At 42.3% G+C, this 22,570-nt stretch overlaps 1 protein-coding gene and 1 pseudogene across 1 annotated transcript; one reads left to right on the top strand and one right to left on the bottom strand.

Annotated features, from left to right (window-relative positions):
• Window positions 1–16,212: 16,212 nt before the first annotated feature.
• LOC131902718 (large ribosomal subunit protein eL8-like) lies at window positions 16,213–17,583 on the bottom strand (annotated as a pseudogene).
• A 3,742-nt stretch (window positions 17,584–21,325) lies between these two features.
• Window positions 21,326–22,347, top strand: LOC131902719 (vomeronasal type-1 receptor 4-like). The gene has a single exon (XM_059253719.1). It carries the CDS (start codon window positions 21,397–21,399, stop codon window positions 22,345–22,347), a length of 951 nt encoding a protein of 316 aa, XP_059109702.1. The 5' UTR covers window positions 21,326–21,396.
• Window positions 22,348–22,570: the final 223 nt, after the last annotated feature.

The following is a 22,570-nucleotide window of genomic DNA, read 5'->3' on the forward strand; positions in this document are numbered from 1 at the left end:
CACAATAAAAAGGGAGATGGAGGGGACTTCGACAGAGGAGAGGGAAAGAAGGATAATGCAGAGGGAGGGAGGACAGAAAGATAAATAATACTAAGGATGTTTGGGAAAACCATGGGGATTACAATGCTCCCCTTGAGAGCAATAGACTAGTCAACAAAAACCCTAGTTCCAGACATGAGAAACCTCCCTGTGAGTTGTTGGTCAGGGGCCACCCAAGATACTTCCCAAACAATAGAGGCTAGTGTTGTTGTCTCTTGTCGTTTGCTCAGATTTAAAGAGAAGACCCTATTGCTGAAGGCACAACACAATTCAGACACTCAACCTGGGATAATTGATGTGGGAGTGATATGGAAGCCTCTTATTGAGGACTGCTTTTCATAGTATCAGAAGGCACTGTGCAAACTGGCAAACGAGAAATGCTGAAGAACATTTTTTGTACACTGAATATGTATTACTGTCATTGGTTAATAAATTGCTGACTGGCCTATAGCTGGGGAGGAAGACATTGGCTGGGAGAGCCCGACTAGGAGGACTGGAAAGAAGGGCAGAGTCTCAGGAAGTGAGAGCAAGATGCAGAGGAAATAAGAGATAAATATGACTTACTAAGATAAGGTGCCGAGACATGTGGTAGAACATATAGAAATATGGATTAATTAAAGTTGCAAGAGATAGTTCATAACAAGCCTAAGCTATCAGCCAATCATTTATAATTAATATTAAGTCTCTGTGTGGCTTATAAGGGAGCTGGCTAGTGAGACATAGATGACCAGCAGTTCCAAAATGAATTCTGCCTACAGAGAAAAGCAATCAAAGTCCTACCCAGCTGTGAAGCCTACAGACAACAATAACCAGCAAAACAAAATATACCCAGCCGTGCAATCATGATATGTTTGCTTTAAAGGCAATCAACAGCAGCCTAACTGGGCTTCAGGTCTGCTCAATAGGAGAGAAGTCATACCTGGTACTGTAAACCTAGCAAGCTATCAACCACTTCTCCTCAGGAGCACAGCAAACTTCCAGTTATTTTATTGCTCTGAAAAGTTTTTTTTGACATAGTATATATAACTAGGTATCAGGTTCAGTCAAATAAATACCATCAGTAGCTTCCTCAAAGCCCTACTATGTATTCCCTACTTACTCCCCCTGATGCTGTCTACACACTAGGCTAAAAACATATCTGAACCTGATGAGCTTAATTGTTGGCCATGTTTCCACAGAATCTCTACTGAACTGAATCTGCATTTTCCTTCTGGTTATTTGTACCTCTAATCTGATATATAGAAATGCTCTGAAACATTTGTTCAATAGCTTGATGCTATATGAGAAATGCACACCAAATCCCGGGCCCCTGAAATGCCCCCTTTTTTCCCCAAGGCTATAGCCAAGTCAAAGGAGCAATAGAAGTTAGGCATTTGTGCCAAAACTGCAATGTGGAAAAAGTAACTTACTCACCAGTGTCTTAGTTATTTTTCTATTACTGTGAAGAGATGCCATGACCAAGGCAACTTATAAAAGAAAGCATTCCATTTGGGACTCACAGTTGCAGAGGATCAGATGCCATGACCATCATGGTACAGAACTTAGCATCAGGCAAGACAGCATGGCACTGGAGCAGTATCTGAGAGCTCACATCTGATCCATGAAGAGGAGGGAGAAAGGAAGAGAGAGAGAGAGAGAGAGAGAGAGAGAGAGAGAGAGAGAGAGAGAGAGAGAACTGGGAAATAGATGGGCTTTTGAAACCTCAAAGCATATGGAAACACAGAAGCTCCTGAGTAGCAAAATATCCAGATTTAAAAAAAAAAAAAATAGTGCTGGAAGTATGACCATGCCTAACTTCAAATCATAACATAGAACCATATTGACAAAAACACACAGGTCAACAAAATAGAAACAATCACCTGATTCACAAAGATACCAAAAATGCACATTGGAGGACTGAGAGATGGCTGAGAGGTTAAGAGCACTGACTGCTCTCCAGAGAACATGGGTTCAACTCCCAGCAGCCACGTGGCAGCTCACAACTCTCCGTAACTCCAATTCCAGGGGGCCTGACACCCTCAAAAAGACATACATGCAGGCAAAACAACAATGCACATAAAATAAAAGTAAATAAATTTATTAAAAATGCACACTGGAGAAAAAACAACCTCTGACAAATGGTTAAATGGAGACTGAAAACGCATGGGTAGAAGAATAAAGCTACATCCTAATCACTCACTCTAAACAAAAATCATCTCCAATTAGATTTTCTTTAATTTTTTAAATTGTTTTATTCATTTTACATATGAACCACAGTTCCCCCTCCCTGCGCTCCTCCTTATCCCGCCCTCCTCTCTCAACCCACCCCCATCCACTCCTCAGAAAGGGTAAGGCCTCCCATGGGGAGTCAATAAGGCCTGGCATTTTCAGTTGAGGCAGGACCGAGGCCCATCCCCCACCCCACCTGTTCAAGGCTGAGCATGGTATCCCATCATATGAAATGGGCTTCAAAAAGACAGTTCATGCGCCAGAGATAGATCCTGGTCCCACTGCCAGTGGTCCCACAAACACACTAGGCTACAAAACTGTCACCCATATGCAGAGGTCCTAGTTAGGTCCCATGCAGGATCCCCAGGTGTCAGTCTAGTGTCTATAAGCTCCCACAAGTTTGGATCATCTGTCTCTGTGGGTTTCCCCATAGTGATCTTCACCCTCCTTGCTCCTATCATCCCTCTTCCCTCACTTTGACTGGACTCCCGTAACTCAGCCTGGTTCTTGATATGGGTCTCTGCATCTGCTTCCCTCAGTTACTGGATGAAGCTTCTATGATGACAGAGTAGTCACCAATCAGATTACAAGAGAAGGCCAATTAAGGCACCCTCTCCACTATTGCTAGGGGTCTTAGCTAGGATCATCCTTGTGGATTCCTGGCAATTTTCCTAACACCAGGTGTCTCACTAGCCCCATAATAGCACCCTCTATCAAGATAGCTCTTTGCTTTCTCTCCCACTCCATCTTTTCCCCAACTCAAACATCCCATTCTCTCATTTTCTCATCCCCTATTCCCTTCTCCTTACTGCCCCCCGACTCCCAGTTTACTCAGAAGATCTCATCTCTTCCCACTTTCCAGAGCTATCCACACATCACTCTTAGGGTCTTCCTTGAAACCTAACTTCTCTTCAACTGGGGTTTGTGGTCTGGTTATCCTTTGCTTTACATCTAGTATCAACTTATGAGTAAGTATATACTGTGTTTGTCTTTCTGGGTCTGGGCTACCTCACCTGGGATGATTTTTTTCTAGATCCATCCATTTGCCTGCAAATTTCATGATGTCATTGGTTTTTACAGCTGAGTAATACTCCACTGTGTATATGTGCCACATTTTTTTTATCCATTCTTCAGTTGAGAGACATTGAGGTTGTTTCCAGGGTCTGGTTATTATGAATAATGCTGCTGTGAACATAGTTGAGCAAGTGTCCTTGTGGTATGATTGAGCATCCTTTGGGTATATGCCCAAGAGAGATAGTCGCTGGGTCTTGAGGTAGATTGATTCCCAATTTTCTGAGAAACTGCCATACTGATTTCCAAAGTGACTGTACAAGTTTGCATTCCCACCAACAGTGGAGGAGTGTTCCCCTTACTACACATCCTCTCCAACATAGGCTGTCCTCAGTGATTTTGATCTTAGCCATTCTGACAGGTGTAAAATGGTATATCAGAGTCCTTTTGATTTGCATTTCTCTAATGACTAAGGATGTTGAGCAATTCCTTAAATGTCTTTCAGCCCCTTCAGATTCTTCCATTGAGAATTCTGTTTAGCTCTGTAGCTCATTTTTAATTGGATTGTTTTGTATTTTGATGTTTAGTTTCTTGAGTTCTTTATATATTTTGGAGATCAGCTTTCTGTCTGAAGAGTCATTTCCCATTCTGTAAGCTGTTGTTTTATCTTACTTAAGATGTCCTTTGCTTTATAGAAGCTTTTCAGATTCAAAAGGTCCCACTTATTGATTGTTGCTCTCCGTGTCTGTGCTGCTGGTGTTATATTTAGGAAGTGGTCTCTTGTGCCAATGCATTCAGGCTACCTTGCACTTTCTCTTCTCTCAGTTTAGGTGTATTATACAGGATTTTTTGAGCTCTCATGGGTTTTTTGTTTTTCCCTATGAAGTTGAGTATTGTTCTTCCAGGTTGGTGAAGAATTGTGTTGGGATTTTGATGGGGATTGCATTGAATCTGTAGGTTGGTTTTGGTAAGGTTGTCATTTTGATTATGTTGATCCTACCTATCCAAGAACATGGGAGAGCTTTCCATTTTCTGGTATCTTCTTTACTTTCTTTCTTCAAGGACTCAAAGTTCCTGTCATACAGATCTTTCACTTGTTTGGTTAGAGTTGCCCCAAGATATTTTATATTATTTGTGGCAATTGTAAAGGGTGATGTTTCTCTAATTATTTCTTGGTCTGTTTATAATTTGTATATAAGGAAGGCTACTGATTTTTTTTAGTTAATCTTGTATCTTGCTATATTACTGAAAGTGTTGATCAGCTGTAGGAATTCCTTGGTAGAAGTCTTGGGATCACTTATATATACTACCATACCATTGGCAAATAGAAAACATTGGACTTCTTCCTTTCAAAATTGTGTCCCATTGATCTTCTTTTCTTGCCTTATTGCTCTAGCTAGAACTTTAAGTACTATATGGAATAGGTATGTGGACAACCTTGTCTTGTTTCTCATTTTAGTGGAATCCCTTTGAGTTTCTCTCCATTTAATTTGATGTTGGCTGTCAGTGTGCTATAAATTGCCTTTATCAAGTTTAGGTATGTTCCTTGTATTCCTGATCTCCCCAAGAACTTTTATCATGAAGGGGCACTGGATTTTATCAAAGGCTTTTTCAACATCTAATGAGATGATCATGTGGTTTTTTTCCTTTTAGTTTGTTTAGATGGTAGATTACATTGACAGATTTTCACATGTTGAACCATCCTTGCATCTCATGATGAAGACTGCTGGATCATGATGGACAATTTTTTGATGTAATCTTGGATTCAGTTTGCCAGTATTTTATTGAGTATTTTGTTCATGAGGGAGATTGGTCTGCAATTCTCTTTCTTTGTTGTATCTTTGTGTGGTTTGGGTATCAGGGTAACTGTAGCCTCATAATAAAGAGTTTGGCAATGTTCCTTCTGTTTCTGTTGTGTGGAACAATTTGAGGAGTATTGGTTTTATGTCTTTTTTGAAATTCTGGTAGTATTCTGTGCTGAACCATTTGGCCCCAGGATTTTTTGGTTGGGAGATTTTTAATGACTGCTTCTATGTCCTTACAGTTTATATGTCTGCTTAAATTGTATATCTAGTCTTAATTTAATTTTGGTATGTGGTACCTATCCAGAAAATTGTCTTTTTCTTTTCATTTTCTATTTCTGTGGAGTACAGGTTTTTAAAGTATGACCTGATGGTTCTCTGGATTTCCTTGTTGTCTGTTGTTATGTCCCCCATTTCATTTCTAATTTTGTTAATTTGGATATTGTCTCTCTGCCTTTTGGTTAGTTTTGATAGGGGTTTGTCTATCATGCTGCTTTTCTGGAAGAACTAACTCTTTGTTTCATTGATTTTTTTTATTGCTCTCTTGGTTTCTATTTTAATGATTTCAGCCATCAGTTTGAATATTTCCTGTCATCTACTCCTCTTGGCCTAGTTTTCTTCTTTTTGTTCTAGAGCTGTAAGGTGTGCTGTTAAGTCACTAGTGTGAAGAAAATTCATAGCACTAAATGCCCACATAAAGAATTTGGAGAGATCTCAAACTATATTTTAAGTCTTGATACAGGACCCAACATTCTGAAACTATTAGAGGAAAAATAAGGGAAAGCACTTCAAGATGTAGACACAGGAAATACTTTCTGAATAGGACCCCAGTCCCATGAGAAGCAATGACAGCAGTTGACAAACATTACCTCAACCTGGGCAAAGGGAGGAGGGGACTGGACCTGTCTCAATTGAATCTACCAGGCTGAGCTGAATCCCCAGGAGAGTCCTTGCCCTGAAGGAGATGGGAATGGGGGGTGGGCTGGTGGGAGGGCAGGGGGGTCTGGAAGAGGGAGGACGGGGAATCCGTGGCTGATATGTAAAATTAAGTTAAATTATAAAATAAATTTTTAAAAAAGTTTCTTTACAGTAAAGGAAAGTAAATCAAGTGAAGAAAAAGCCCCAAAAATTGGACAAAATCTTTGCAAGCTATAACAACTGATAGAGGATACATAAGAATATATAAAGTTAAAAGAACTCTAAGAATTAAAGAAAACAAACAACCCAACCAGTAATGGGCTACTGAAATAAACAGACAGATATCAAATACAAAACAGAAAAGGTCAATGAGCAGCTGGGTGGTGGTGGCACACACCTTAAATCCCAGCACTCAGGAGACAAAGACAAAGGCAGGTGGATCTTTGTGAGTTCAAGGCCAGCCTACTCTACAGAGTGAGTTCTGGGACAGCCAGTACTACACAAAGAAACCTCATCTTAAAAAAAAAAACAAACAAGAGCCGGGTGGTGGTGGTGGTGCACGCCTTTAATCCCAGCACTCGGGAGATAGAGGCAGGCAGATGTTTGTGAGTACAAGGTCAGCCTACTCTACAGAGTGAGTTCTGAGACAGCCAGTACTACACAAAGAAACTTCATCTTTAAGAAACAAATGAAGTCATTGAGCATATTTAACAATAATAACTGAAGAAGATGAGGTCATGAATCTGATAGGGAGCTGGGAAGGGATATAGGAGGTGTTGGAGGCAGGAGAGAGGAGGGGTAAAAAGACATAAATACAGCACTCATGTAGGAAATTCTGGCAAAGATGTGGGGAAGATCTGAGAGGAGTTGAAGAGAGGGAAAACATGATCAAAATATATTGTATAAAAAACATTTTAACTAAAAAGTCTGTATATTGGTTACTTTATTACATACATACATAAACTAGCCATCAAATAAGTGCAAATAAAAACCACAGTGAAATTCCATTATGCCCCAGTTAGAATGACATCACCTCCCCACAACCTTTCTTCCTTCCAGGCCATCCAGATGTTCTTCCTAACACTCTTCCCATGACGCCCAACTCTCAAGTTGATAGCTTCTTTTTCTTTGATTGTATATGTGTGTGTGTATGTGTGTGTGCACAAATACACATATGTGTGCCCTCAATACACTCATATATATGGGAATACACACACACACACACACACACACACACACACACACACACATTGCTGAAAGTCGATACCAAGACAGAAAACTACAGACAATTAACGATGGTATGGAGAAGGAGAACTAGATATTCCAAGGTATGAGCCCCCCATTATGGGTTGTCCGATGCAGAATGGTGAGCCCTGAAACCATATACACACAAAAAACAAAGTTTTTAAATAAATACAAATTAAACTTAAAAAAACAATACCTACTTTGTGACACAGCTGTACCATTCTTGGGCATTAATGCAAAGAGCTCCACATGAACACAGATGGTAAAGTACTTTCTACAGAAGATTGAGGACCTGAGTATGATCCGCAGCACCCAGTAAGGACCAAGGCACAGGGGCATGTCTTTGTAACTGCAGCAATAGGAATGTGTACACAACAGGATTTCTGATCCCCTCAGGCCAGTCAGTATAGCCTAATTGATGATACTCAAGTCCCATGGGAGAGCTTGTCTCAAAGGCAACAGAAGAAGCTCAGAAAGAACATAAGGCTGAAAATAAGGAAGAGCACTGTGAGTGCTAATCAAGACACCTGATATGGCTGTTGTAAATATAAACTCACAGCAGCTGTGGAGACCTTCACAAAACCAAAACAGTTTAACATTCCAGTTTGGGGTCGATCATGAATCCCCACCCTCTAATGATAAGCTATTGACAGTTGAGGGCTTCTGATGTAGAGACAGAGACAATAGTCTCTAAGGTTGTGGCCCCTAGTAAGTTGACCATTTTCCTATAGATGACCCCACACCCAGGAGTTTATGGATAGCACAAATTGGACCCATTGGATTTTTTTAAGGGAACATGAACATGAAAAGGAGTGAGGGAAAGATCTGGGAGGAATTAGGGGGGAGAGTGAGGAATGATTATGATCAAAACACATTATATGAATTTTTCTAAGTATTAATGAAAAAGTTCTAAGGGGCATGAGAGATGGCTCAGTGGTTAAGAGCACTTATTGCTCTTATAGAGGACCCAGGTTCAGTTCCCAGCACCTACATGGTGGTTTACAACTGTCTGTAACTCCAGTTCCAGGGGATCTGGAACTCTCTTCTGACCTCCACCAGCACCAGACATGCACATAGTACACATTCATTCATTCAGGCAAACATTCAAATATATAAAATAAAAAAACATAAGAAAATATTTTTGAGGGGCTCAATAATGACTCATCAGAGCACTTGTGCCCTTCCAGAGTATTGAGATTCAGTTCCCAGAACCCGAGGTAGAGGCTTACAACAGTCAAAAGTTTGATTTTCATTCATTGTTTTTGTTTTGGAAAGAGGAAGGAGAGAGAGGACATGAGGTTGGTTGGCTAGGGCCATGAAGAGGATCTTGGAGGAGTTGGCAGAGAACAAAAAAAACATAAAATATATTGTGTGAAAAAAGAAATTTTTAAAGATATATTTATTATGCATACCATGTTCTGCCTGCAGGCCAGAAGAGGGCACCAGATCTCATTATGAATGGAGGGAGCCACCATGTGGTTGCTGGCAATTGAACTCAGGACCTCTGGACATCTCAGCCATCTCTCCAGCCCTGAAAATAAGAACTTTTAAAAACCTAGCAGGGAATGAGAGAGACACTACTAAAGCCCCAATCATACACTTGGGACAATAGGCAGTTGATGGCCACTAAGAGAGGAGAGTCATTTTTCTGTAGGAGGGTAGATACTGGCTGACTGCCCATGCCCCACTGAATGATCTCACAGCTGTGAGCACATGGACAGCACTGAGTGGATGAAATGAGTTAATTTTTTAAAAAAGCACATGAAGTTAAGAGAGAGATGTGTCTGGAAGTTGTTATAGGAAGTTGGAGAAAGTTGGAATGGGTAGGGGACAAGATCAAGATACATTGTATGCATTTTTCAAACTCATAAATAAAATGTTATTTTAAAAATCAATAAACATTAAAAACAGGCTTATACCGGGCGGTGGTGGCGCACGCCTTTAATCCCAGCACTCGGGAGTCAGAGCCAGGTGGATTTCTGTGAGTTCGAGGCCAGCCTGGTCTCCAAAGCGAGTTCCAGGAAAGGCGCAAAGCTACACAGAGAAACCCTGTCTTGAAAAACCAAAAAAAAAAAAAAAAAAAAAAAAAAAAAAAAAAAAACAGGCTTATAAGGAAAGATACCAAAACTGATATCTGGGCCCCACATGCCCAAGCATAAATGTGCACATGAGCATGTAGACCTGTAGGCAAAGCTTTCCTGTGCCTACAGCTGATCCCAAACAACCAATCAGAAACTTAATTATAAATGCTTGGCCGATAGCTCAGGCTTGTTGCTAGCTAACTCTTACATTTAAATTAACCCATGATCTTATCTATGCTTGGCCATGTGGCTTGGTAACTTTTCTCAGTGTGGCATGGCCATCTTGCTTCTCTCTGCATCTCCTCACAACTCTAGACTCCACCCTTCTTCCTCCCAGCATTGTCAGTTTGGCTCTCCCACATGACCTTATCCTGTTCAGCTCCTGGAACTTGTTTATTAAACCAAACACAGCAGCATACATTCACACAGTGTAAAGGAAAATCCACACAACCCAAAACTAATTCCACTGATGCTGGTCATGGAGAGACCATGCTTATTGTGAATCCTGGAAGTTAGGTTTCACAGCAACCCAGAGTATCACTCATTATTTAGACTTATTTTATGTGTATTGGAGTTTTGCCTGCACCACATGTGTGCTATGCTGGCAGAGGCCAGAAGAGGGCACCAGATCCCCTGTAGCTGGAATTAGAGATGGCTGTGAGCCACTATGTGGGCACCAGGTATTGAACCACATGGTTCAAAGAGAGAGCAACAAGTGCTCTGAACCTGTGATCCATGGGTCCAGTACCCTGGAATTGTATCTTAATATACTGATTAGAGGTCTCTTTGTGGCCCCTCCTCCCAGCCTTCTCCTGCACATAAGCCACGCTCAGCACCCTCTTGCTGTGTACTTTCAACAGTTGAACTACTTTGTCACTATTCATTGGTTTTATACACCTGGGAAAAATCCAAGATTAGAGGGAATTAATGTAATTTTAACAACATTCACAAAAACTTTGAAATAGAATCAAACTGGATCTACATCAACTGATAAATGGATAAGGAAAACATAGTACCTTTACACATTGTAACTCAGCTGTAAAAAAAAAATAAATTAATTAAAAAACAGCAGGTAAATGGATGAATAGGGACAACTCTCTTTTGAAGAATTTCTAAAAGTGTTAACATCACTGTGTACAAAGTGGAGTTGCTGATAAAGGCACTCTCGGTGGGTCTGGTGAGGGAAAGACAGATGAGGAGGAGAAGCAGGTTCACATGACCTGAGTGCAGCTCCAAGTGCTGGCGTTGCAGCAGATCAAGGGGAAGGAGGACTGTATGGAACTGGGGTGCACCAGGCTCAAGACACCTTCCCCTAGTCCCCCAGGGTCCTGCAACACCTGCCTCATGCAGCAAGGCATTTCTGTGATCCCTGAAACTCAGCAAAGATCTGCATGAATAGGGATGGGGGTTGGGGTCCTGCTGGGAATAAAAACTGCCCTTGACATAAAGGCAAAGGACTGTCCTTGATGGAGTCTGGTTACTTGGAGAAGACCCCTGTTTAGAGGGTACAAAGCTGGCCTAGATGATGACACACGAGAAGATAGTAATGGGGACTGTGTGATCTCCACTCCACCACATCTGCCAGAGTGGGCCTTTTCCAACATGCTTTGAGAATGTTCCCATAATAAATGCCTGTGTTTTCTTCAAGAAACATTTTGAGAGATATCAAATTGATCATTTAATCATGCAGCTAGGCATGGTGGTATACACATTTAATCTCAGCATTTTGGAGGCAGATGCAGGTAGATCTCTGTGAGTTTGAGGCCAGCCTGGGTTCCAGGACATCCAGAACTCTGTACAGAGACCCTGCCAAAAAGAAAAAAAAAAAAAAAAAAAAAGACCATCAATTATGCACCTGAAACATGTAAGCTTTTTTTTTCCTTTTTTTGTTTTTTGAGAAAGGGTTTCTCTGTGTAGTTTTGGTGCCTGTTCTGTATTTCGTTCTGTAGACCAGGCTGGCCTCGAACTCACAGAGATCTGCCTGGCTCTGCCTGCCAAGTTCTGGCATTAAAGGGACTCACTACACCCAGCCACCATCCTTTTTTGCTCTTTTTTGTATACAGGTCTTGATGACACTGCTCCTCTGGATCTTGGAACGTTTGCCCCTCTCCTTCCAGTATTTTCTGGGTCTTGCAGAGGATGTAATGGATGTCATATTTAGGTATCCAGACTTAAAACCCACTTATCCTCCGCACTTTGAATGCTTATCTGTATTATCTCTGTATTAACCATCCGCCTCTGATAGGAAGTTTCTCTGATCCAGGTAGAATCAGGACTTGTCTGTGGACATAATCATAAATATTTGGAAGATGATTAACTAGGGTCTGTTTTGCAAAACTACGCAATCTTAGAATAAAACTTTATTCTTCAGCAAAACATGTGATACAACCATGACTAATCCCCATATTACGTGGTCAAAATACATCTCCAAGTGTGGTGTCATGTTCTCTAAGGAACCTTAATATACACCATAAGAGCAGAAGCCCAATGTCTCCAATGAAACAGTGTGAGTGTTCTCTGTGGCCCGGCTCAGTGCTCAGCTTGTTCTAACAGCTGGAATAATTCCCACCACTGTCTTTAAACTTTTAATGACTGCTGGAAGCCCCTGGAGCCACCTGAGTGGCCAAGCCACTCCCCCGAGGACCTCTAACTGCCAGGTTCCACCCACAGAACACTCTAACAGCCCTAACTGCTGGACCCTGTCCCCACCCTGCATAGCAAAAACCCAATCTCCGGTCATGAAATCCCACCAATCTCCACTCGGAAAGCTCCACCCTGAAAAATTCCACCCCCTTCCCAAGAAGCTCTATATAAGCCCTCTATCCTGTTTAGTATGCTGCGGTTTCTTGCTCCAGCAGAGGCAGCCACACTCCTGTTTTGTTTGTTTGTTTTTTTCCCTCCCAAAAAATCTCTTGTGTGAGGTTTGTTGTGCAGTGTGACTTTGTGGTATTTTTGGCTGCCAGCTGCCAGGATACCTTTCCACGCGAGCTGCAATGCTTACAATTTGGTGCTGTGACTCAGATAGGCTCTCCTAGTGCCTGCGTTTCCCCTCATGGTCTAAGCTGCACTGGGACCCTATCTCTCCTCTCCAGTCCACCCGCAACAGACTCACCTTCTGCCTCACTGACTGATCTGCACCCCATCCTCCAGCGTCAACTAGGTAAGCTTTCCCTTTGGTCAGTGTAATCGTTTCCCTGAGTCTGAGGAAGTGACCGTTGAGTGTCCGGCACCCCTCTAGTACTCTTGGAAGCAGAGGTACCCCCAGCCACCGTCTTTAAGGCTTCGGCTGGCCCTCTTCACCTGACCACACTCCCCCAACCTTGGAATTGCAATCAGACAGTTTTCTTAGGCCCAATTGGGTCACAGCATCCCTTCCTGTCTTTTCTCCCTCTCTTCCCCAAAAAAAGAAGCCACAAAAGCCTCCTTTTCCATCCCTTTGCTCTGGATGACACCCTCCCTCCTAGAGCGTGGTTTTCTCTTGCCTTCTTGCTTCTACAGAAGCCCTGGTACCAGGCACCCAAGTCTCCCCAACCAGCTTAGCCATGCTAAACTTGCTACACTTGACCACCCTTGAGTTGGTGATGACCTTCTGAATGGCTTGGTCCTCCTTCTGTCCTCCCTGAGTTCAGGGGGATGCCGGAGACTACAGGCTGCGGTGACCTTTTCCCTCACCTCTCCCATCCATGGGACTCAGCACTCCATACCCTCCCATTCCCCCTTCAGATGCATCTTATAAAACCCCCAGCCTCCACCTGACACCTGACCTAAGGAGCCTAAATTTATCCACTTTTGCAATCATATTTGGCTCCAATACCCCTTAGATAATCAATCCAGAAGGCCACCTAACAGTACCTTAGATCCTAATGTTATTTGGTACCTCTACAAATACTGAGTGATCCGGGAAATTGAAAGAGATTTCCCCATTCCCTGTTTCTCTGCTCCAAGCCCTGTTTGTTTTTTCTAGTCTCCCCACCCCCACACACTGTGTGAATGTCCTGGTTTTTAAGTTACCATAGATGGATCTGTCAGTTTGTTGCAAAGTGGGAGCTAGGAGCCAGACCCAGCAAGACCGGGTGAAAGCACAGGAGTAGGCCAGCTGCGCATGCGCACACCCTGCACACATTCTTCACTGGCTGGTGCGTCTCTCAGCTCCTTCCTCTAGTGTCCTCTGTCTGTGTTCAGGGTTCCAAAAATCCTGTCTTATGCCTTCTCTGCTAGCTTACTGGATTCAGTTTTACAGGGACTAAGGTGTCTTTTAGGTATGAGTGGCACTGGACCGATGTTTTATATTGTCCCACTTCAATTAAAAGCTGGCTCTGGAGTTAGGGTATGAATCCCCCTCCTCTACCCTAAGCATGCTTGTGTAAAAGATTTCCTCCAAAATCTCTGTCCTACAGCAGGCGAGCCACCTGCTGTGTGACAGAAAGGAGAGCAAAACAAAATGAAAGGACAGACTACTCCCAATGGGGACTCTTGTACTCATCCCATACGCTTTTGGTTTTATTCTCTACATCTTTTGGTAAGGTATAAATCTTGCCTCAAAGATCTGTAAGCATATTGGGTAAGGTTAAAATCTAAACAACATGTAAACTGGGGTTCATAGTTAAAATTTATACTTAGGTCATCTTAAAGGAACCATGTGGTATGATGCCATTTTAGGATAAACCAACTAAGGAGGAAACAATTCCTAGCTATGAAGCCCAAATCAAATAATTCCTCCACTATTTTCTATCTCACTAGTAAACCTTCCCCTTATCAGCCTCAATCAGTAGTCCCTTCTCTTTCTATAGTTTCCCTTTCTTCATCCTGAGCAACAGGCTGCCCACCAGTCAGTACTGAGTATGTGGCGTTAGAGCAGAGTACTCCACTATTACATGAGACCTTACTCTATGAAAACCAACTGTATATCCAGTATATTACCCAGTCTTACAACCTGGCCTTTCATGATGTTTATATGATTCTCTCCAACAATCTTACCCAGAGGAGTCTGGGACCATACTAGGGCCCATGCAGATGAAATCCACCAAACTGAATGCACCTACCCAGTTAGGGCTAGGACAGTCCCCCATGAAGACCCTGAATGGGATTACAATACCTCAGGAGGCCTCTTATCTAGGAATTAACTTATAACTTGCCTGGAGGTCAGTATCCACAAGGCTGCCCTTAAGGTGGTAAATTACAAAAAAGTCCAAGGGGTCATCCAAGAAAAGCACAAAAATGCATCTCAATTCCTAGACCACCTTACAAGTCCTCTTGCAATATACCATTCTGCATCCAGATACCACATGTGGGGAGAAATTCCTTATGAACTTCTTCTTCTCCCAGAATTTCCCTAATATTAGGGCCAAACTCAAATGTCTAGGGAGAGGATCCCTGACTCCACAGGCAGAAGTCTTAACTGTGGCATTCAAGGTGTACCAATGAGAGAATAAAAAGTCCCAAAACAAAAATACCTGATGATGGCTGAGGCCTTTCAGTTGGCCAAAACAAAAACCCAGGTCTCCTAAAACCCAAGAACCTTGGTGTCCTTGTTTCAAATACAGTCAGGAGGGTCAAGGGGCCTGATCCTGGGCCTGTCCAAAACCTCATAAACTACCCAGACTATGTCCAAGGTGCCATTAAGAAGGGCATTGGGGTGTTGATTTGCCCTATGTCCCTTGCAGGATGGGGACCTCAAGCCCAGATCGCCCTTTATCTGGTCTGGCCATGAACACTGAGGAAGACTGGGCTCCCTTGGCCTGACTACCACCATCTCTGACAGGGAGACTCAGGTAGTTATCATAGTATCAGGGTGATTCATATCCTTCCTTCTGGACACTGGGCCCACCTCTTTGGTCCTGAAGAAGTTCTGGGAACCCATCTCCGGCTCATTCTTCTATTTTTGGAGTAAGGAGGGGGTCTTTCCAGGCTCATCGAACTTCCTTAGCCCATCTGGGCCCCTGCAACCTTGTCCCCCCGTCTCTCTGCTCCCACTTGGAGCTTATAGAAACTCCCTCCAGCGGAGTTCACTTTGGGACCCTTCCCCTCTTTCTCCTCAACCTCAATTTTATTAAAGACTCTCTCTGGCCTTAGTACAATTCAGAAGGCCAAAATTGGCATCGTCGAGTTTCAATAAAGACTTGTGCCAGTGCACAAACACAATATCCAAAATTCTCTTATATCTACACATGCTCTCTTCTCTATTTCTTCTTACCTGTACCCATCTGCTTAGTTCTGATGTATGAATGTTTATCATACAAGTGACTCTCTGCTCTAATCAACAGCCCCTCCTAATGGGGTCAGGAAATTATACCAGGCTGTCAAAGGCTGATTCAGTCTCCTACAACTCTCTTATCCATTTCTCCTACTGTGACTTATCATCTATGCGTGTTTTCTCTATTCTTGTATAATTCCTCTCCTGGAAATAAAAATCATAAAAACAGGGTTTGGGATAGAATTTAAAAAACAATGCTTGTTTCATAAGGTATTAAAGCTGCACCTTCGTGTATACATACAGGAACCTAAAAGTGTTATAAAAGTGTAAGAATGTGAAATCTTAGGAAGTGCTGAGGATAACTTAAGTTCTGAGGGTCTAAGAAAGTGTTGCCTGAGGATGTGAAAGCTTAAGTAAGTTTCAAGGTGTAAGAAAGTGTTGTGTAATGAAAGTTCTGGAGGAATAAGAAAGTGTTCTAAAGTGTCATGTAAATGAAAGTTCTGGAGGTATAAGAAAGTGATTTAAGGCATGTACATGAAAGTTCTGAAGGTATACGAAAGTGATTTAGGGTGATGGAAATGTTTCAGATTTCTTTCCCCTCTACGCTATTGTTAGATCTATACTTATGGTTCAACAAGAGCACTTGCACAGTGGGGTCTGGAGACCGCTCACCAACCGGGTACCAAAAGGAGATACTTATCCCTGTGACACCTAAATCAACTTTTAAAACACCTGTCCCCTATTCCTTCTTTCTCTATGATCAAACTAGAGATCACCATCCACATTGGCCAGATGCAGACTGTCCTTAGCAGTCTATAAAAGATAAGATCCAACAACTTCAGACAGACCTTCAAAAACCTAAGAAACAGATTGATGCCTCTGGCCAGTAGATCAATAGTCTGACAGGAAACTGGATGCTACCCTTCTCAAACCCTCTTTCCTTCTTTTCTTTTCTTTAAGTTTGTAATTTTATATTTATGTACAGAAAACTTAGCAGTGTACATTTAACCCAATTTAGTGGCGAGTTCTTTGGCCTTTCCCTTTTCCAGCTTGGCAATCCGAGCTACAGATTTAGGACCCAGGACATTGCCTCCCCAGTGGTGGCAGATCTCATCATATCTGTCATTATAATTGGTCCTAATAGCTTCCACCAGCTGAGCCAGAGCACCCTTGTCTTCCGAGTTAACCTGTGTGAAGGCAACAGTGGTGCATGTCTTCCTGTGGACCAGCCGCCCCAGCCTGGCCTTTCCCTTGATGATGCTGTAGGGGACCCCCATCTTTTGACACAGGACAAGCAGGAAGACCACCAGCTCAATGGGGTCTACATCGTGGGCAATCACCACCAGCTGAGCCTTCTTGTTCTCCACCAAGGTGGTGACTGTATTGACCCCCGCTTGGAGGACAGGTGCTCTCTTAGTTGGGACATCCCCTTTGCCAGCAGCTTTCTTCTCAGCACAGCCCTTTGCTTCTTCTCCTGCTTTGTCTCTGGCCTGTACTTGTGAGCAGGCTTAAGCAGCTGGGTAGCTGTTTGCCGGTCCAGGGCCTGGGGAACTGGTTAATGGCAGGAGGTACTTTGATCCGCTTGTAGAGGATGGCTCTTTGCCGCTGCAGCCTAATGTAAGGGGGCCATTTGACGAAGCGTGTGAGATCTCTTTGGGGCTGGATGTCCTGCCCAATGCCTAAGTTCTTAGGCCTTTTCTCAAACAAAGGATTCACCACCTTTTTGGCCTCCTGTTTCTTCACGACGGCGGGGGCCGGGGCCACCTTCTTCCCCTTGGCCTTCTGTCCCTTGGGCATCTTGCTCGGCTGGAGGAGAGAGCTCCTTCTTTTCTTAATCCCACTTGTTGTACCCTGCCTTGGAAATTTCTTCTCTAGATTTCTTCAACAACAGCTCCAAGAGGTTTTTAACCAGACTTTTAACCAGTTCCTATTACAGGATTACCAGCCTCTAACTACAGAGCCAGAGACCTGCAGCACCCAGTTACAGCCTGATGATGAACATCAAGATTGCCCAAAGAACCTCCATGCCCTGATTTAGCAGGAAGTGGTCTAATGATAACATAGCCCCCCTTCCTGTGACCATGGCCCTCCCCTGAGGACTGCTAACTGCCAGGTTCCACCCACAGAATTCTCTAACTGTCCTAACTGCTGGGCCCTGCCCCCACCATGCAAAGCAAAAAGCCCAATCTCTGGACATGAAATCCCACCAATCTCCAACCCAGAAAGCTCCACCCTCATCCCAAGAAGCTCTATATAAGCCCTCTATCCTGTTCAGTTTGCTGCAGTTTCTTACTCAAACAGAGGCAGCAACACTCCTAGTTTTTTTTTTTTTTCCATTCCAATAAATCCCTTGTGTGAGGCTTATTGTGCAGTGTGACTTTATGGTATTCCTTGGATTCCAGCTGCCAGGATACCTTTCCATGTGAGCTACAATGCTTGTAACTTCCTTAGTCCTCAAGTTTAGTTTCTGGGAAAAAATTATGGGAAAATGCACATCTTCAGATACAGACTTGACACTCTCAGGCTCCTCAAGATATCTGAGATTCACATATCATCTGGGAAAGTAATGTTTTCCTCTTGGGTGCACTAAATGATGCACAGTAAACAGGGTCATTGACACCGTGGGTTCATGTCCACTGGGAGGAAGAGTCCTGTTACCCTGTCCTTGATTCCACCATGGCTCCTCCTTAGCAGCCTTTCCAAGACACTTCATGTCTTTGGGATTCACACTGCCCTGAGTAAGGCTCCCAGTACTCAGCTCTCACTGCAACAAACAGCTATGATGACCCCAGTGCTCCTCTACCCAGTCTATCCTTTCTTAGACAGAGGACTTTGGTTTTCAGATTCCTTTTTCTCATGGCTTTCTTTCAAGTTAACTAAATTGTATCTTTTTTTTTCTTTTTTTTTTTTTTTTTTTTTTTTTTTTTTTTTTTTTGGTTTTTCGAGACAGGGTTTCTCTGTGTAGCTTTGCGTCTTTTCCTGGAACTCACTTGTTAGCCCAGGCTGGCCTCGAACTCACAGAGATCCGCCTGGCTCTGCCTCCCGAGTGCTGGGATTAAAGGCGTGCGCCACCACCGCCTGGCTCACGCAGACCTCTTAAATGCTATTGCTCTTACATCTGTTAGACTTGTCGAATACTGTAAGACTACTCAAAACACCTCATTGTAACAAATCATTATTTTCTTCCTCTTTGTAATTTTGTAAGTTTGATATGTAGTGTTACATGTCATAATATTTCTCTACACAAATATAAATGTTCTGTAGTTAAAGACATGGAATGCAAGAAATACTGAGAGTGGGAGGAGTAGTCTTCCCCAAGGAAGAGCACGCCAATTCATTATCCAATACCAAAAGTCAGCCCTGAAGACACACATGCAAGTAACATGATACAGACTGAGCAGGTGGTATTTATGTACTTAGGAATTCCACACATATACTATGAATGTACGTAACAACAATTAAAGAAAAGAGGCCATGAATTTGAAAGAGAGAAAGAGATGGTACGTTTCAGGACTTGGAGGGAGGAAAGAGAAGGTGAATTGACCTAATTATCTTATATTCTAAAAAATAAAACAATATGTATCTAACTTTAAAAATAAGATAAATGGCCGGGCGGTGGTGGCGCACACCTTTAATCCCAGCACTTGGGAGGCAGAGCCAGGCGGATCTCTGTGAGTTCGAGGCCAGCCTGGGCTAACAAGTGAGATCCAGGAAAAGGCGCAAAGCTACACAGAGAAACCCTGTCTCGAAAAATCAAAAAAAAAAAAAAATAAGATAAATGATACAACTTGAATGTAAAAAAGACATGAGATTGCTTATATAAGTAATTCTGTTCCTTTAACAGTTTCCTTGTGTGACATTATTTATTTAAGGTGACATATTTCTGTTGGTTAAGTTGAAAAACATTTTACTAGTATTTTTATTCCTTATTTGAAATTTTCATACATTTATACAATGTATTTGGATCATTTGCACCCACTAAAACCTCCCACCAACTACTCCCCTTGTGATCCCTATCATCTGCCTCCCAAGTTCATTCCATTTATTTGTTTGTTTGTTTGTTTGTTTATTCAAGACAGAGTTTCTCTGTGTAGCCCTAAAAGTCCTAGAACTCACTCTGTAGACCAGGCTGTCCTCAAACACAGAGATCTCCCTGCCTCAGCCTCCCGAGTACTGAGATTAAAGGCATTGCTACCGCTGTTTGGCCCTTCCCTTTGTTTTATATGTCTGGATAATTTGCTTGCATGTACATCTGTGCACTGTGTGTAGTGCCTCAGAGGTCAAATCCCCTTGAACTGGAGTTACCGATGGCTGTTAGCAGCCGTGTGGGTGCTGCACCCTGAACCCATCAGTGCTCTTAACCACGGAGCCATCACCTCCCCAGCCCTTTGTCATTCCTTTGCCACCTAAACTGCCTGCACTCTCATTAGCATTAAATCTCATGCAGCATGTGCAGTGTAGTAAAGAGTAAATGTTTAATGTTCCTTTGGGCAGTGCAGCTCTGTGCTCATCAGCATTTACACAGTGTGACTGTGCCCATCAATTACCGCTGACATGTTTCTGTTTTTGTTAAATGATGGATAGACTAAGATGTAGCTGGAATGTGATGTTTGGGTAATGATACATGGCTTATTTGAAATATGATAAAAATAAAACATACATTTAATCCATTTAGTACAATTTGGTTTTTGGTGTTATGGTTGTTAATTTATTGAATCATATTGACAAATTTATTGAATCATAATGACAAATACACACCATATTTGTATATTTTAATATAACATTTACATACATGCACAAATGTGACATTCCTTATATTCTCCCATAGTTCACTTCTGTATCACTCTCCAACCTCCATTTCTTATACACGGTTAAGAGTCTCCCCGTTGGGTCTGTAAATTTTCTACCAGATTCCACATGTGAGGACACATATGGTGTTTATCTGTGTGAGACTGCCTTATTTCACATAACACAATGATCTGCAGTTCTGCTCATTTCCCTGCAAATAATAGAAATAGTGACAAAAAATATATTTCTCTGCGAATGTGCTCAAGACTGGGGCTTGTATAGTAGCTCTGTCTCTTCGTGTTCTGCAGCTCTACACAGGGCCTGAGTCCCCAAAATGCTGCAGAAAATTGCTAGTGACCAAATCTACTTTTGTGGACAACCGTTTTCTTAATTTATTCTTTTCTTTCATGTGCACGAGTGTTTTGCCTGCTTGTGTGTTTGTGCAGTCTGTGCATGTCTGGTGCCAACAAAGGCCAGAAGAAGGTACCAGAGTCTCTGGAACTGGAGTCACAAACAGTTGTGAGCCCCCTAAGTGAGTGCTAGGAATCCCACCTGTGTCCTCTGGAAAAGCAGCTAGTGCACTTAACTGCTGAGCCAACTCTATAGCCCCTTTGTGGAAATTTTAAAGATTACTACCTTGGAAGAGTTTTGCATGCAATTGAATCTCTAAAGGTATTTAAATAGTCATATTACATGTCTGTGTTTTACACAATCTTCTGGGGAAAGATCAGAACTTTCAAACGGGGTTTTTTAAATACACAGTTTGATGTACTGAATAAAACTCTATAACATGCACATTTGCCTTTCAGGTTATTAACAGATCCTGCCACTTAATATAACAGCATTCAGAAGACGTTTGCATTGAGCCCACCTGCCCCAACACCTTCTGTCCTCTGAGCTTCTCAAGACTCCCTGGAATGTGGTTCCCAGATGTACCACAGCTGGATCTGAAAAACAACAGAGTTTAACATTTCTCCAACCTTCTCTTCTTCTGAAGCGTCAATCGGTGTATTTTCCCATAAACATCAGTATGTAATTAGTTCTATAATTCAATCCACTTAGCTTTCACTGAAGACCTGACAAGCCTAATAATATCTTAAGCATCACTGAGATGATTTTTCGAAGAAACACCATCTTGGGGGGTTTCTACGTATCCCAGCTCTGTGTGGGTGTCATAGGAAACTCATTGCTCTTCATGATGTATGTGTACAGCTTCTTAGTCAAATCTCGCTTTAGCAGACCTATCGATCCCATTTTCATGCACCTGATGATAGTCAATGTGTTGACGATTATATTTGCTATGATATCACATATCATGTCATCCTTTGGAGTACCCAGGTTTCTAGATGATGTTGGTTGTAAAGCAGTTTTATACATATTCAGAGTTGCCCGGGGTCTGTCCATCTGCACCACCTCTATTCTAAGCACATTCCAAGCCATTACCATCACGCCCAGTAATTCTAAGTGGGCATGGCTTAAACCTAAACTCTCAACATGGACTTTTCGCGCCTTCCTGTTATCCTGGCTCATCAACCTGTTTATATATGTGCACACCATTGAAACTATGACAGCAAAAATCAATTACACTGATCTTGATTATGGATATTCTCATGCTTACTGTAAAATGAGACCACCTGAGTACCCCAATCCAGGGTTGTTCCTGAGTGTTATCATAATAGGAGACATCATCTTTCTGACCCTCATGATGTGGACCAGCTTCTACATGGTGACTGTCCTTTACAGACACCGCAAGAGAGCCCAGCATCTCCACAGCACAAGCCTCAACTTCCAGCCATCTCCTGAACGCAAAGCCACTCACAGCATCTTGCTGCTGGTGAGCCTTTTTGTGTTCGTTTATCTGTTGAACAACTTCATCACCCTTTGTGGGTTTTTTGCACAAACAAAAATTCCAAGATTGGAGGTAATTAATATAATTTTGACAACATGCTACCCAACCATCTCCCCTTTTTTACTAATGAAGAATAATAAACTTATTTTGCAATTCACTTCTCTCTTTTCTGTAGTGAGAATGACCTGTTTTCAAAGTGCACTCCGTGGCTGAACTGAAACACACACTTTCGTATCATTAGAACACTGTCCTAATGATTTCTATGAGATAAAGAATTTGAATGTGGACCTTGAAGGCCTGATAGAACATTAGTTATAATTCAGACATTCTGTACACTATTAAAATTCAGGTAGTTAACATTTTTCTTAAATACAACTCTGTGTACATTATTTTAATAAAATTAACATTTACTACCCACTCAAATTTGAAACTTTGG

Source organism: Peromyscus eremicus, chromosome 1, assembly GCF_949786415.1.
Source record: "Peromyscus eremicus chromosome 1, PerEre_H2_v1, whole genome shotgun sequence".
NCBI lineage: Eukaryota > Metazoa > Chordata > Mammalia > Rodentia > Cricetidae > Peromyscus > Peromyscus eremicus.

Bases quoted from the DNA above. Each gene is read 5' to 3' on its own strand.
- LOC131902719 (XM_059253719.1), top strand. From the start codon at position 21,397: ATGATTTTTCGAAGAAACACCATCTTGGGGGGTTTCTACGTATCCCAG.